This window comes from Neovison vison, chromosome 6, assembly GCF_020171115.1.
Source record: "Neovison vison isolate M4711 chromosome 6, ASM_NN_V1, whole genome shotgun sequence".
Taxonomy (NCBI): Eukaryota; Metazoa; Chordata; class Mammalia; order Carnivora; family Mustelidae; genus Neogale; species Neogale vison.
Window position 1 is genome coordinate 162,729,384 of NC_058096.1, and position 15,230 is coordinate 162,744,613.

The 15,230-nt window shown below is 42.1% G+C and overlaps 1 protein-coding gene across 6 annotated transcripts in view; it reads right to left on the bottom strand.

Annotated features, from left to right (window-relative positions):
- The window catches only part of ANO10 (anoctamin 10), a 247,735-nt gene extending 234,282 nt beyond the window's left edge, over positions 1–13,453 (bottom strand). For 5 of the 6 annotated variants that reach the window (XM_044252829.1, XM_044252826.1, XM_044252825.1 and 2 more), the window contains exons 1-3: positions 13,357–13,453; positions 5,034–5,186; positions 1,942–2,139 (exon numbers count right to left, since the gene is read on the bottom strand). In XM_044252829.1, the coding sequence (XP_044108764.1) occupies positions 1,942–2,139; positions 5,034–5,172 (337 nt within the window). In that variant the 5' untranslated portion in view covers positions 5,173–5,186; positions 13,357–13,453. The remainder of the gene's footprint in view (positions 1–1,941; positions 2,140–5,033; positions 5,187–13,356) is intronic. The other variant, XM_044252830.1, reaches the window with a different exon arrangement.
- Between the last annotated feature and the right edge of the window lie 1,777 nt (positions 13,454–15,230).

The window sequence follows — 15,230 nt, forward strand, 5'->3', positions numbered from 1 at the left end:
TGAAAGACCCACAGCAAATATCATCCTCAATGGGAAAAAGCTTGCAGCCTTCCCATTGAGATCAGGAACAAGACAAGGATGCCCACTTTCACCACTCTTGTTCAACATAGTATTAGAAGTCCTAGCAACAGCAATCAGACAACAGAGAGAAATAAAAGGTATCCAAATTGGTAATGAAGAAGTCAAACTCTCTCTCTTCGCAGATGACATGATTCTTTATATGGAAAACCCAAAAGACTCCACCCCCAAACTACTAGAACTCATACAGCAATTCAGCAACGTGGCAGGATACAAAGTCAATGTGCAGAAATCAGTGGCTTTCTTATACACTAACAATGAAAATACAGAAAGGGAAATTAGAGAATCGATTCCATTTACTATAGCACCAAGAACCATAAGATACCTGGGAATAAACCTAACTAAAGAGGTAAAGGATCTGTACTCAAGGAACTACAGAACACTCATGAAAGAAATTGAAGAAGACACAAATAGATGGAAGACCATTCCATGCTCTTGGATCGGAAGAATAAACATTGTTAAAATGTCTATACTGCCTAGAGCAATCTATACTTTTAATGCCATTCCGATCAAAATTCCACCGGCATTCTTCAAAGAGCTGGAGCAAATAATCCTAAAATTTGTATGGAATCAGAAGAGAACACGAATCGCTAAGGAAATGTTGAAAAACAAAAATAAAGCTGGTGGCATCACCTTACCTGATTTCAAGCTTTATTACAAAGCTGTGATCACCAAGACAGCATGGTACTGGCATAAAAACAGACACATAGACCAGTGGAACAGAGTAGAGAGCCCTGATATGGACCCTCAACTCTATGGTCAATTAATCTTCGACAAAACAGGAAAAAATATACAGTGGAAAAAAGACAGTCTCTTCAATAAATGGTGCTGGGAAAACTGGACAGCTATATGTAGAAGAATGAAACTCGACCATTCTCTTACACCGTACACAAAGATCAACTCAAAATGGATAAAAGACCTCAACGTGAGACAGGAATCCATCAGAATCTTAGAGGAGAACATAGGCAGTAATCTCTTCGATATCAGCCACAGCAACTTCTTTCAAGATACGTCTCCAAAGGCAAAGGAAACAAAAGTGAAAATAAACTTCTGGGACTTCATCAAAATCAAAAGCTTCTGCACAGCAAAGGAAACAGTCAAAAAAACAAAGAGGCAACCCACGGAATGGGAGAAGATATTTGCAAATGACAGTACAGACAAAAGGTTGATATCCAGGATCTATAATGAACTCCTCAAACTCAACCCACACGAAACAGACAAACACATCAAAAAATGGGCAGAAGATATGAACAGACACTTCTCCAATCAAGACATACAAATGGCTATCAGACACATGAAAAAATGCTCATCATCATTAGCCCTCAGGGAGATTCAAATTAAAACCACATTGAGATATCACCTTACACCAGTTAGAATGGCCAAAATTAACAAAACAGGAAACAACATGTGTTGGAGAGGATGTGGAGAAAGGGGAACCCTCTTACATTGTTGGTGGGAATGCAAGTTGGTGCAGCCTCTTTGGAGAACAGTGTGGAGATTCCTCAAGAAATTAAAAATAGAGCTTCCCTACGACCCTGCAATTGCACTCCTGGGCATTTACCCCAAAGATACAGATGTCGTGAAAAGAAGGGCCATCTGTACCCCAATGTTTATAGCAGCAATGGCCACGGTCGCCAAACTGTGGAAAGAACCAAGATGCCCTTCAACGGATGAATGGATAAGGAAGATGTGGTCCATATACACTATGGAGTATTATGCCTCCATCAGAAAGGATGAATACCCAACTTTTGTAGCAACATGGACGGGACTGGAAGAGATTATGCTGAGTGAAATAAGTCAAGCAGAGAGAGTAACTTATTTTTGAAACAAATTGATTCTGATAGAAACAATCTTGGGACTCACCATCAAAATCTTTGAAGTTATGCCGCATTCCATATGTGAAGGCTCTCATAGTGTTATCATTACACTCTTTTACCAAACCTATTGCTTCTGCACCCAGTAACAATGTAATCTTAGAGGCACCAACAAGATATAAGTTCTGATTTTCTAGTGTTTCTTTCTCATATTTATTTAATAGTGGTCTAAACAGGAGCTGGGCACCTTCAAAAACAAAAGATAAGCACAATCTTAGAGGAGTTTCAAAAATGAAAACATTCTAAATAAGTATTATTTCTAGTTTGATATAAGACAAATATATTAACAATTCAAATCTACCTTCCAAATAAATAAGAATTACAAGTAAGTTGATTTCCTTCGGAAAATGCCTTCTAGCTTCCTGTATTTCTGCTCACAAGTCTGATCCCTTATGTGTGACTTACTGTCTTTCTTAAAGTTTGTAGTATCTTCTCCATTCCCAGGGTTCTAGAACATTCCAATGGTAAGCCATTTTCATCTACAGTGCAGGGCACCGGCTGGGCCCTCCCCATCTGAAAAAGCATGGCGTCAACCTTAAGTTTCCCTTTGATGATTTCTTCTCCTTTTTCTCTATTCACTTTCTAGAACTCCTTTTATTCAGATGTGTACTTCCTAGACTAGTCCTCTAACTTCCTTACTTTTTCTCTGTCAAAGTTCCCAATTCTGTCCCCTTTATTCTACTTTCTGGGAGCTTTTATCAAAATTATTTTCTAATCCTTTTACTGAATTTTTAAATTTTGCTTTTATACTTCTACTTTATATATGAGCTTTTTTCCTAAATGAGTATTTTACAGTATCCAACTCCTGATCTCTTGATCTAACAAGAGTATCCAACTCTAGGTCTGTCCTAGCTTCTCATAACTGAGAGCTGAGTTTTAAATTTTCTCTGGTTTTCTTCTTTGGCAAAGTTTGCTGTTTTTATCTTTTTGTTTAGTTTTAGCTTTCTCTTTCATGTTAGGGATTTTCCTCAGACATTTGGTGATCTTTTATTATATGTGCATATTTAGAATGGGGTTCTAGGAGGCTGTACTTAAGTTCTGAAGGCTTAGATGGAACTCCTTAAAGATAACCTTGAATACATAGTCATCTAGCCAGGTTGTTTTCCATGGTCAACTCTCTGATTTCTGCACCTTTAGTTATTTTGTCTTTGATCAGACTCCCCAAAAAAGATTATTCAACCTGCTTCCTAAATGATTTGAATGTAGCTGCTAACATTTTAGAAACTAAATTAGATGAGATTGGTGGGATGGAGTATAGGGGGAATAATGCTCAGTTATTATCCTATTTTCAGTAGAGAATCTCTGTTTTCAACTGTGCATAAAGCCCTCACATCAAAATCCAAGCATCTTGCATTCAGTCTTCTGCTGTAATGGCAGAATACAGAAGGGATCTGGGGATCTATTTCTTACATGAATCTCAGTCAACTCTTTTTTCTTTTTCTTGGTACTACTTAATTCTACCTCTGCAAGCCCCTAAAGTCACTAATACCTAAGTCTTTAGGAGTATTCTGTGGTGTTAAACTAAACTAACCTCAATTTATACCCCTGCCACCTTCAACTTTGACTTTTTTCAAGTCTGAGAAGCTATTTACCACTCATCCACCTGTTTTCTAGCTTCCAAAATGGTGATGCTGCTATATTCTTTCCCTTTTTCTTTGTCAAACTGGACTTATCTCTTTTTTAAAAATCCTTTTATTGTCATGTTTGAAAAAGAGTAAAAATAAACTTGAGTGTTAAATCCACTACCTTTACCTGAAAGATCAGAATATGTTTTTGGAATGTTCTTTTCATATTTCCCAGCAGGGTAGAAAGATGCCCACCCCCACGCCATCCTTGTGTTTCTCTGCTGAAGGCACACAGTGAGCAGGGAAGACTGGGAATACACTGGAGTCCCTCCTTCTTAGGCACTACAAATGCTCTTCCATCACAGGAATTTTATTTAATTTCATTTTTTAAAGATTTCATTTATTTATTTGACAGAGAAAGAGAAAGTGAGAGAGGGAATACAAGAAGGAGGAGTGGGAGAGGGAGAAGCAGGCTTCTGGCTGAGCAGAGAGCCCATTGCAGGCCTTGATCCCAGCCCTCTGGGATCAGGACCTGACCCCAAGGCAGATGCTTAGTGACTGAGCCACTCAGGTTCCCCCATCACAGGAATTTTAAAGAAGGGACTCCAACCCAGGGCAACACCTCAGATTTAGGTAAGAAAGTACTCTTGCTTTTAAGTTATCTTTTGGTTTAGTTGTTTGCAAAAACTTAAAAATTCCACTTTGATTCAAGGTTTTATTATAAAGAAAGCATTTTGGTTCACAGTCAAAATCCTTATTAAAAGGTTTAAAAAAAGAGATTAAAAGTTTTATTCAGTGTTTGGAGACTTGGTAAAGTTTTAGATGAATTTTTAGGGGAAATGCAAGTGCAAAACAACTCTTGTTTGTGTAGTTTTACGAGGTGTTTGCTCATGTGAAATGTCCTCCATCCTCTCACCCAATCTAGATCCCTTTCCACCCTAGGAGAAAGCTAAGCTTTGGCTTCTATGAAGTCATACTTTTCCAGCCCAAAAACCATCACCAAGTGTTACCTCTGTCTTCCCGTTACTCTTCCAGCTAGTTTACATACAATTCATTTTTAAGTATCATGTACTGCTGTGTAACAGCTCTTTCATTAGGGTTTTTTGGAGGGGGCATTTACCTGTTTGTTCCTTCAATTTCCAGGAATTGGCATTCCGTCTCCTTACACTGACAGTAACATCCTTGCAAGCAGAGACCATATTAATCTTTCCCTTAGCATCATAACTGACACATAGAGAGCACTCAATAGATACCTGTTCATTCATTTGATAAATACTGACCTACTATGTGCCAGGCTGTGTACTAGACACAGCGTTTATAGCTGTGAACAAAATCACTCATGTCACTTATAGTCTAATGTAGACTTAAGGTCTCTTTTCAAGTCCAGATGAAAAATAAAGAACAAAGAAATGGATTATTAATTTTAGAAATATGTCAATGAAATAACTATAAAACATATTTGAAAATATATTTTTAGTCACTAATTATGACTGAGTCTGAGTTATATTTAATTTACCTCCATCTTCCTTTTTAGAGACAATTCTATTCTTCAGCCATTCTTTGGTTTCTTCTTTGACATCCTGAGCCAGTTCTAGAACAACCAAAGGTGTGAAGGAACTCTCACAAGTATCCAAAGATGATAAGTTCACTTTCATCTTTTACAAACATGCTAAAATTAAAATAAAATAAAAAGCATACGGGTTACAATGGAAAAGAGAAATATATAGACAAATATATATATTTGTATTTTCTCTTAACTATACCTAATTCTGGCTTCCAAGAAAAAGGAAGATTTTTCACGATCTATTGGGTTATACAATAGGCTCAACTAATGGTTCAGAGCACACATGTGAGGCAGGCCCTACGAAGTCAGGGGGAAGACCATCCTTTTCTGTAAGCAGATCAGAACACGGCAGGGAGGACATTCAGGTCAGGGAAGGTCAGTATTGTCAAATGTGATCTCACACAGGAAGAGTAAGAAAGTATTTACGAGGGATGTGATACCTGAACAGGATTCAGAAGAATGAATAGGAGTTCGCCGGCGAGACTTGGATAGCATTCTAAGTAGAGGAAATAATATTACCCTACAGATAATGATGAAAAACAACCAACAGAATCAGAGGAATACAAGTGATTAAGTTTGGCTGCAGCACTACCTATGGGTGTGGGGAGGGGGGCAGGGTGCTAGGATGGGAATGAGCAGGTACTAACAAGGCACCCTGATTACAAAGGAACTGGGCTTTGTCAAATAAACGATGGGAGTCACCAGGTCAGTAAGAGCAGAGAACTAACACAGTCTGAATTCATGTTTCAGTATGGAGTTGATGTCCCCAGCATCAGCTTCCCTTCCTAGTTTTTCTTTCTCAGGAACATCACCTTTATCTCCATTTCCAAGCCTGAAAAATACTCAGGTCAACCTGGACCCCCACCCCACACCAAACGGCATCAGTCACGAAGGCTTAATGACCTCTCTCTAAAATGTTTTTCATGCGTATCTCTTTAACCCAGTGATTTACGTCAGGGACAATTTCTAGACTTTAGACTTACTTGTACTAGCTTTGTACTTGATATAAGTTTTAATGATTCCAAAGTACACATTCAAATCAATTCTTGGGAATAATCACAAAAGGAGTGATCAACACCACAGAACACCTTTCCATTCTTTGGGGTGAACCATGATCTTGCAACAAGCTGATCAAACAGACCAGTGTAATCTGACTTGACGGGGTGATAAGCTTTTGTTCTTCTCTAATAGCGCACAGTTTTGGGGCAATGTAAGTATCATAAATCAATTCTGGATTCACATCATAGCACAAATCCCTCAGGAATGCTATTCTAAAATGCCAGCCAAATCCAAAGTCAGCATGCTAGGCTCTATGAAGGTAACCAGATCAAAATAGGACCCAGTACTCCCTTTCCAACAGTTAAAATGATATGGTCAGGAATTATACAGAATGAAATAATGATAAAAGATAGCAGTTAGAGCTATAGGAACTCAGAACACTTGATGTGCAAAAGTTTTCAAACAAGAAAAAAGGGAGAGACTCATTCTACACAGGGAAAGAACATGTATAAAATCAATGATGCAAGAATAGTATAGGAGAAGAACAGTAAGACTGGCCTGACCAGAGCAGAGAGGGCAACATTTTGTGAGCTGTGACCATTTAAGGATAAGGAATGCTACACTTCACATCCACTCCAGTGGCCAGAAAGGCCAGTCACTGTAGGTTTCTGAGCAGAGCATTAGCAACATGTCAGAATGATATGAATCTTAATATGTAAATTAAGGGGGCAAGGTTGTGAGTGTTTTTCATCTTTCAATTCCCCCGAACTTCTGAAATTTTTCATAACAAAAAGTTGGGGAAAAAGGTTAATCTACCAGTAGATTACAGAGGCTTAAGCATCATCAACGTTTAAAAGGAAATATCAAATGCAAGGAACACTACTGCAGTACTTATTTTGGGCCATGCTGTGACAGTCTGAAGATACAAAAGTACGTCAGGTCCCGTTTCACTTCTGGGGAGTTCATGGTCTTTTAGCAGAAGCAAGTGTGCGCCAAATCATTCTAGCACAAGGCCTGAGTACAATAGTGGGGCAGGGCAGACAGAGGAGGCGGGATTAACTTTCTGGGAAGGGAGGCTGAGAACAGACACCCTTCAACTTGGAAAAGGCACATGGATGACTCTAAGACTTCTGACCTGGGACATGGGACAGAGTAAATAAAGACACATGTTGGAAAGAATAGTAAGGTTAAGGGCACAATCAAAGGTTCAGCACAGTATATGTGGACATGCATCAAAGATGGAAGTTTTTTGGCAATTATGCATTGCCTAATGTCAGTAATAAAAGGCCTACCTTATTCATAATTACCAGGTCATAAAACAATCTTTTTTTTTTTAAAGATTTTATTTATTTATTTGACAGAGCGAGATCACAAGTAGGCAGAGAGGCAGGCAGAGAGAGAGAGAGAGAGGAGGAAGCAGGCTCCCTGCTGAGCAGAGAGCCCGATGCGGGACTCGATCCCAGGACCCTGAGATCATGACCTGAGCCGAAGGCAGCGGCTTAACCCACTAAGCCACCCAGGTGCCCAAAACAATCTTTTTGAGACACTAAGTGAGGGTTTCCATTCTAAACATGTATATGAGCACCAGCTAGAGATTCATAATAAATACTTACGCACTGATTTATTCTCATTTGAGATACTATACACCTTTCATTACTTAAGACAACCTTAACAAGATTTCCAATATATTACAAACAAAAGTGTCACTATCTCTGATATCCAAAGAGTTCCTACAAATCAACAAAAAAATACAAAAAAACTGAAATCACAAGTCACAAAAAGAATACAAGCAGCCAACACACGTTGAAAAGATGTTCAAACATACTAATAAACTAAATGAAAAATAAGTAAAAGATGCTTTTCCTTTTTAAGATTTGCTGAAGTTGAAAGGTGGATAGAAGCCAGTTCTGGAACAGGTGCAGAAAATTGGGCATTCTTGGGGTACCTGGGTGGCTTAGTGGATTAAGCCTCTGCCTTTGGCTCGGGTCATGATCTCAGAGTCCTGGGATCGAGGCCTGCATTGGGCTCTCTGCTCAGCAGGGAGCCTGCTTCCTCTCTCTCTCTACCTACTTCTCTGCCTGCTTGTGATTTCTCTGTTAAACAAATAAATATAATTTAAAAAAAAAAAAAAAAGAAAAAGAAAATTGGGCATTCTCAACACATGGCTGACAGATGTAACTTGATACCACCTTTCTAGAAAGCAGCATGGCAGTATTAAAAGCAATATTAAATATTCCTACTATTCAACACAACAATGCTATTTCTTGGAATTCATGCCAAAGAGATAATAAAATAGAATATAAATATATATATACATGTATGGAGATATATATATATATATACATATATATATATATAGTGAAAGTTCATGACAACTTTCTTTTTTTCTCTGTTTCTTATTTATTTTTGGGTTCTAGTTACGGCAAAGAAATGAAAAAGAAACAACTTACAACCTGAAAGTCTAAAGAGGAGATTGGCTAAATACATAAAGTGTGTCACAACTATACAACAGAACCATCAATACTAGCATCCAGATGCAATTATAACACGGAGAACATTTTAGAACACATTGTAAGGTTAAAAAAAATGCAAAGCATGATCCCAGTTATGGATATACACAATCCATACTAATAGCAAAATGACAACACTAGTTAACTTTTGCTGGGGACTTACTAAATGCAAAGAACTGGGCTACTCATTAAATTCTCACACCAACCCCACGAAGAAGAAACTCTAACACTTTCATTTAGCAGATGAGAAAACTGAGGTCAAACAGGGTAAGTAGGTTTGTCCTATGTCACACAGTAACAAGCAGGAGAGCTGGGATTTAAATTCTAGTGGTCTGAGGCCAGAGCTTACACCCTGAACCATGTGTGGAAACACTCACATTTCAGTCTACACTGTTTGCAGATTTTGTTTTGTTTTTTAAGAATTTATATATTTATTTGTCAGAGAGAGAGAGAGAAGGAGTGAGAAAGCACAAGCAGGGGGGAGCAGCAGGCAGAGGGAGAAGCAGGCTCCCTGCTGAGCAAGTAGCCTGATGCAGGCAGAACTTGATCTCAGGACCCTGGGATCATGACTGAGCTGAAAGCAGACAGTTAATTGACTGAGCCACCCAGTGTGTATTTTAATAAATGTGCCGCCAATGATTAGTCAGATATATTCTCCAAACTGCCATGTCTAAGTAGCAGGATTTAAGCTGATTGTTATTTTCTTCTTTACATTTTTCTTTTTGATTGAATTTTAATGAGCAAGGGTTTTTTTAATAATTAGAAAAAATGGCTTTTATGGTTGTATATAGAACTATAGTAAAGGTCAAGTGATATTTTTAAACTATAATACAAGATAATATTTTGTTTTAGTCCTCAGATTAAAAACATACCAACTTTGTACAAAAGAAGTTGACAAACTTTAAAGGCTGTTTGGAGTTATAGAAAAAGGCTTCTGTCTGACAGTATACACAATGAAAGGACTCGGTACCTAGGCACACCCTCTCCTATCCAGAAGCAGATGGCCAAAAGCACCAGAGGGCTGCACAGCGATAGAATTTTTAGAGCAGAAGGAGCCTTGGGGTCATTTAGTTCCATGACCTCACCATATCATGTTCATCAGACCCAAAAATCACACAAATAGTGTGGCAGATATGGGACTGAAATCCAGTGCTCTTTGAATGACATGAAGAAGGTGTGGGTTTTTTGTCCTTTTTGTGAACTGAGCTCATAAAGTCAGTTTTACAGTCTCGTCATTAGAAGGAACACTGGCCTGCCCACACTGTGCAGCAGCATGCTTTAGCTCCAAAGAAGTCTCACAGACTAACACGAGTGCCAGTGTTGTGTGGACACTGCTCTGAGCAATGTGAATGGCAGGTGGGGGTGGGGGAGAAGGCGCACTAAGGCTTTATAGTGGAGTTTGGTAAGACTTGACCCCTTTAAGGCTCTAGTACAGAAAATGCTCTTGAGGTTTCCACACTGTTGATGACAGCCCTTTCAGGACCAACTCTGCTCCGTTCATGCTTTCGGTTTTCAGCTGTCCTACGCTTATGCCATCCATTGAGCCACAATGTACTTACAAACCTGGTTACCGAAGATGCCCCTTCCCCACCCTGCAACACCTCCTGTGCTCTCTTCTTCTAGTCCCTGTAATCCACCTAGGGGAACCTAATGCTCAGGAAATTTCTGTATAGGAACAGCTCTGTAATGCCCTTTCCTTGGGGGATTCCTGTCCCTGTTCTGTACGCAGCAGGGTACAGGTAAGGAGGATTCAATTTTACAGTTTACAGGACAGGGTAATCCAGGCGTGCCCTAAACCCACATCTCCCAATTAGCTAGCCCAGTGGTGTGAACAGCAAGACTAAGGTGGTGAAAACAAGAAGACTCATGGCAGCTTTGGCCTAAGCTGAGTTCTACAATCTGCTTTAACCAGAGGATCTTAATAGGAACTTGGTCCGTCATTACAAGGCAGGACCAGTACATGGGACCAAAATACAAGATGGGCGGACATGAGGCCTTTAAGTATGGGAAGAGAGGCTCATGGTCCCACTTGGGGCCAATCTAAAAACAATGATTCAACATATGTAGTCTTCTTAGACACTGGAAGGTAGCATGATTTCTACAACCACAACCAATTTCCCCCTCTTATCCAGGCTGTCAGCCAGGACAGCAGCAGGAAGGACTAAAAGGCTTAGCATACAGGTTCCATAGATACTGTGGGGCATAAGATAGCCATCCCAAATTCTGCTCTTCACATGTGCTGAACTGCACACAGGGTCAGAGAGAGGCCTATAAATGAACTGGACTCATGTGACTTTTACTTTAGCTACTGGAATCACTTGCCTATAATAACAGGTAAATCCTGTCCATAGAGGTTGAAACGCACATATGAAGAGAAACACACTGTGAGTTCAACCATGGGTGGGAGGCTGAGGGGCTGAGAGTATGTGCATATTTTATCAAGGATCAAAAAAAGAATAGGAGACCCTATAATCTCTTCCTGAATTGTGGGAGAGGGGGCAATGGAATTATAAATTCAGAGGCTAGTAAGAAGGAAATGCACTTGCTGTCTTCAGAAATCACCTTATTTCAGACTCAAGGAGAAACATACACCAAAATTACAAAATTTTCTGTCATGAAGCAACATAGGAATACACCGGTGAAAGAAAAATGAAGGGCCACACTGACTGAGCTGGAAAATGAGAGGGATTTCTTCAGGAGAAAAGTTGCAATTTTAATGGCCAGGGCTAGAAGGAAGAAGGACAGGTCCCCTCCAGAGGCCCTGAGGGTAAAGACAGCTTAGAGACATCCTCTGAAACCTCCAGCAGGCAGTTAATTATAAGAGCAACTGTGGGATATTCCTTCTTTGAGACCTAAGGTAGCTACCTCTTGGTGTTATATCAGATGTGGGCAAATTTGATAGTAGAAAATCAGCACTGCACACACACACCCTCACTAGAATTTGACACTCAGCGACACCAACAAGGTAAGGAAGCTGCTGAGGCCTATTCCCATACCTGGGAACATGGTGGCATCAGGATTCCACAGGAAGATGCAGGACAGGTGAGACAAGACACCTGAAGACAGCCTGGACATAGCAGCCCAAGTCCAGGCCTGATTAGATGCTACACCAGCAGAAGGCCACCTGGACACAGAATCACCCAACTGAGCCTTGCCACAGACCGATAAAGTGAAGCAACACTATTTCCTCTTCTCATTCAGACTTTCTATCTACTTTCATTATACCACAAACTGTCAAGATTTTGCTTTTTTGGGCTGGAATGATGTCTGAGAACCTGGAGCAACACCGAATCTCACCCGTAAGCATAGCACTTGACACAAAACAACTCTAATATGTGATAAAAGAATAAATCCATATGATAATCATACAACCATTTAAAAAGATATTTAAGGAGACTTTTTAATGATCCAGGAAAATGCCAAGTGGGAAAAAAGCAAAGTAATATAACAATATGATCTCGATAATGTAACATGTACATTTAATACACAATAAAATACAAAAAGAATTAAGAAGAATTGCGCCCAAATGTTAATAGGGTTGGTGAAATTACATGGGATTTTAATTTTCATCCTTATATTTTTTCTCAATCTTCCAACTTTCTACAATGAAAAAAAAAAGTTTCACTGGCTTTTTAAGTGCACACACTCCAATTCACCAGGCCATTTCTATTCCTTTCCATAATTTTAGACCTTTTAAATTTCATTCTTCACTGGCAATTCTATGATTCTTTCAGCAATAGCTGGTCAGAACAGATAATGGTCTACTTTCCACAGTGAATTGAAAACTATGTACCATACAGAATAGGCCCTAAGACAACATCCAGCTCTGTAGGTTAGTGTGACTTCGAATTGAAAGGAGACCAATAATAAAGATTTTTTTAACTCCACGGGATTAGATTTTTAAAAATTAAACACCACGGGATTTAAGAGAATAGGATACAACTATTTTTCCTTCTGAGTGAACCTCAGCTGTACTTATTTTTAAGTCCGGAACCTCCGCACGTTGTCTTGGCGGCTGAACAGTGTTTTGCTGCAGACAGCGCACACCAAGGCTGGCGCTGTGACGGTACCGGGAAAACAGAAGCAGCCTAAAGGAAATCTCTATTCCATCCACATTTCTTCGGTGTCCCAGGCACTGCTCCTGACTTGCATTTATTACTTAAAATTACAGTGTGTCCCAGTCAAGAGCTTGGAAACCCAATCACCCTGATGTGAAAGAGAATGACCCCGCAAGTTCGCTCCAGCCACACTTCGTTCTGACATACCCTAACCGCCCCCATGCTCCTGGGACTGTCCGGGGGAAGCGTGAATCCTGAGCCCGGCTGAGCTGGTCCTTCCAAAACACGCCCTTAAGCTTCGCAGTCTTTTCCACCCCCGTCCACGACCTCATTCTCCTTAGCTCTGAAGACCCCCAACCCCACAGCCAGACTCCAGCCCCAGGTTTCGGCCTCGCTACGTTTCGTTCATTACTCAACCCTCCACCAATAACCCCTCCCCAGATCTCGGCTCCCCCCAGCCCCCACCTGCGACTGCCATTCCCGAACACCTTCGGTCCTCCCTCCCCCATCCCGTATTTGCGCCCATTCCCGTCCCACTTCCCCATTCCTGGGACTGCCAGCACTGAGAGGTACCCCGGGAAGGAAGGGCGGCCGGCGGCGTCCCTAGAGGCGCCCAGCCGCGGCGGGGCAGCCCGGGCTTAGCTCCGCACGGACCCTGGCTCCGCGCCGCCGGCAGAGAGAGGGTCTGCGGTCCCCTCCCCCACGTACCGGCCGCAGCGGCAATCCACGTCTTCGCAGGCAGGCCCAAGAGCCAGCGCGACCCGGAGGCACCGCGGTGGACGCTCGAGGGCGGGGCGGGACGGGGCCTGAGGGGCGGGCGCGCCAGGCACTGGGTGTGGCAGGCCTGGCGGGGTCCAGAACGCCGGAGCCCTCAGGCAGGGCCGGACCACGCCGGGAGAGGCGGGGCCCAGCACTGCGTCGCACGGAGCGGGGCGGGGCCTAGCAGGGAGTGCTCCAGGCGCGGACCGGAACGGCTCCGCAGAAAAGTGAGATGGGCCTAGCAGGCCTTTGGCCGGGAGTGGGAACGGGGCGGTGCACGGGAGAGGCGTGTCGCGCGCGCTGTCACTCTGAGAAGGAGTCGGACCACAGAGTGGGGAACTGGGCCTCGCGGGGCGGTCGCACCGTGGGGGGGCGGGACCACGGTGGGAGGGCGTGCCCTATGAGCTGTCATTCCGGGGGGGGCGGGACCACATTGGGAGAGGCGTGTCTTGTGGGCTGTCTTTCTTATGAGGGGTGGGGCCTCGCTGGGCAGTCGCGCCGAGAGGGGGTGGGACCTAGTAGGTCCGCTAAAAAAGAATTACTGGTATCCAGGCTCTGGCAGGAGACCTACTACCGAGAGTAATAGCGTTTTTCGTAAAAGCGGCAGTCCTCCTCGAATTTCCTAACCTTAACTAACACTGGTACTAATGTAGGTCTTTCGTAAAGGGAACGTTGGGAAAGTGACGGGGTTGGGGTGGAGGGTTTAGTCTTCGCTTTTCGACTTAGGCTGATGCTCTGCTTTCGGATAGCCAAGGAAGCCTGTGTGCCTCTTCACATTTTCCTCCTTTCAGTCTCTTACGGTCCAGATTCCACTTTTCCTGCCACTTTCAAATATAAGAGCAAATACCCGCCACCCCTTATCTCTCAGAAGACCTCTACTCTCCCCTTTTCTCTGCTGTAGCCAATTCCGTCTCCCTGACCTTCCTAGATCCAACCCACCACCCACGTTAGAGCCTTTTGCCCTGGCCGTTCCCTCTGCCTTCCTTAATTATGGAGGTTGTTTGCTTTCCTCCCTCGGGGAGCGGAATCCCACCTTTTCGCTGAGCTCCTTTCCTCCTCCATGCCTCACCATCTACTTACCTGCTCTCCTATTTCTTTTTTACATAGCATATCCCACTTAACTGTTTAATGTTATTATGTTTACTTTCAGTCTCTCTCTAGAATGTAGACTTCACAAGGGCAGAAATTTTTGTCAGTTTTGTCCACTAGTATGTTTCCAGTGCCTGGGACAGCCCTAGATTTGCAACATGCCCAATAACTCAGTGGAATGAAAGAAAGCAATGAATGAATGAATGCTTTATAAGGACTACCCCAAACCCCCACCCTCCATAACCATCTCAGCCCAGAGGGATGCCTCCAAGTCCTGCCAAGCCAGAGCAGTGAGGTCTGCTCTTCCACTCCTCCAACCGTTCTTGCAGGGTCCAGACAGGAAGGAGGGAAACTAGGTGAAAGGGAACAAAAGCTGGTTACTCCCTAGGGGCTGTTGTTCTTTCTAGAACTCCAGTGCTTCATCAAGGCAGCTCACAACCTTACTGACCAGCTCTCAAGCGGCTATCTTTTAGTAAGTCCTGCATGGCTATATCCAGAAGTTCTCTCTCTTCCCCAAGTTGGGACAAATTTTTTCTGAGTTTCTGTAGGTTTAGACATTAAGTACTCATTAGGCTTTTTAAAACTTCTCACTCCTTGAACTTGAATCGCGATCCCTCCACATAACTTTATCCTCTGACAGTTATATGACCATAAGGACTGGCAAAAACAAAATTTGAATGAAAATATAAAGAAATATAATCATCTCTACAATTAACAAATTAAAACTTTGTGGT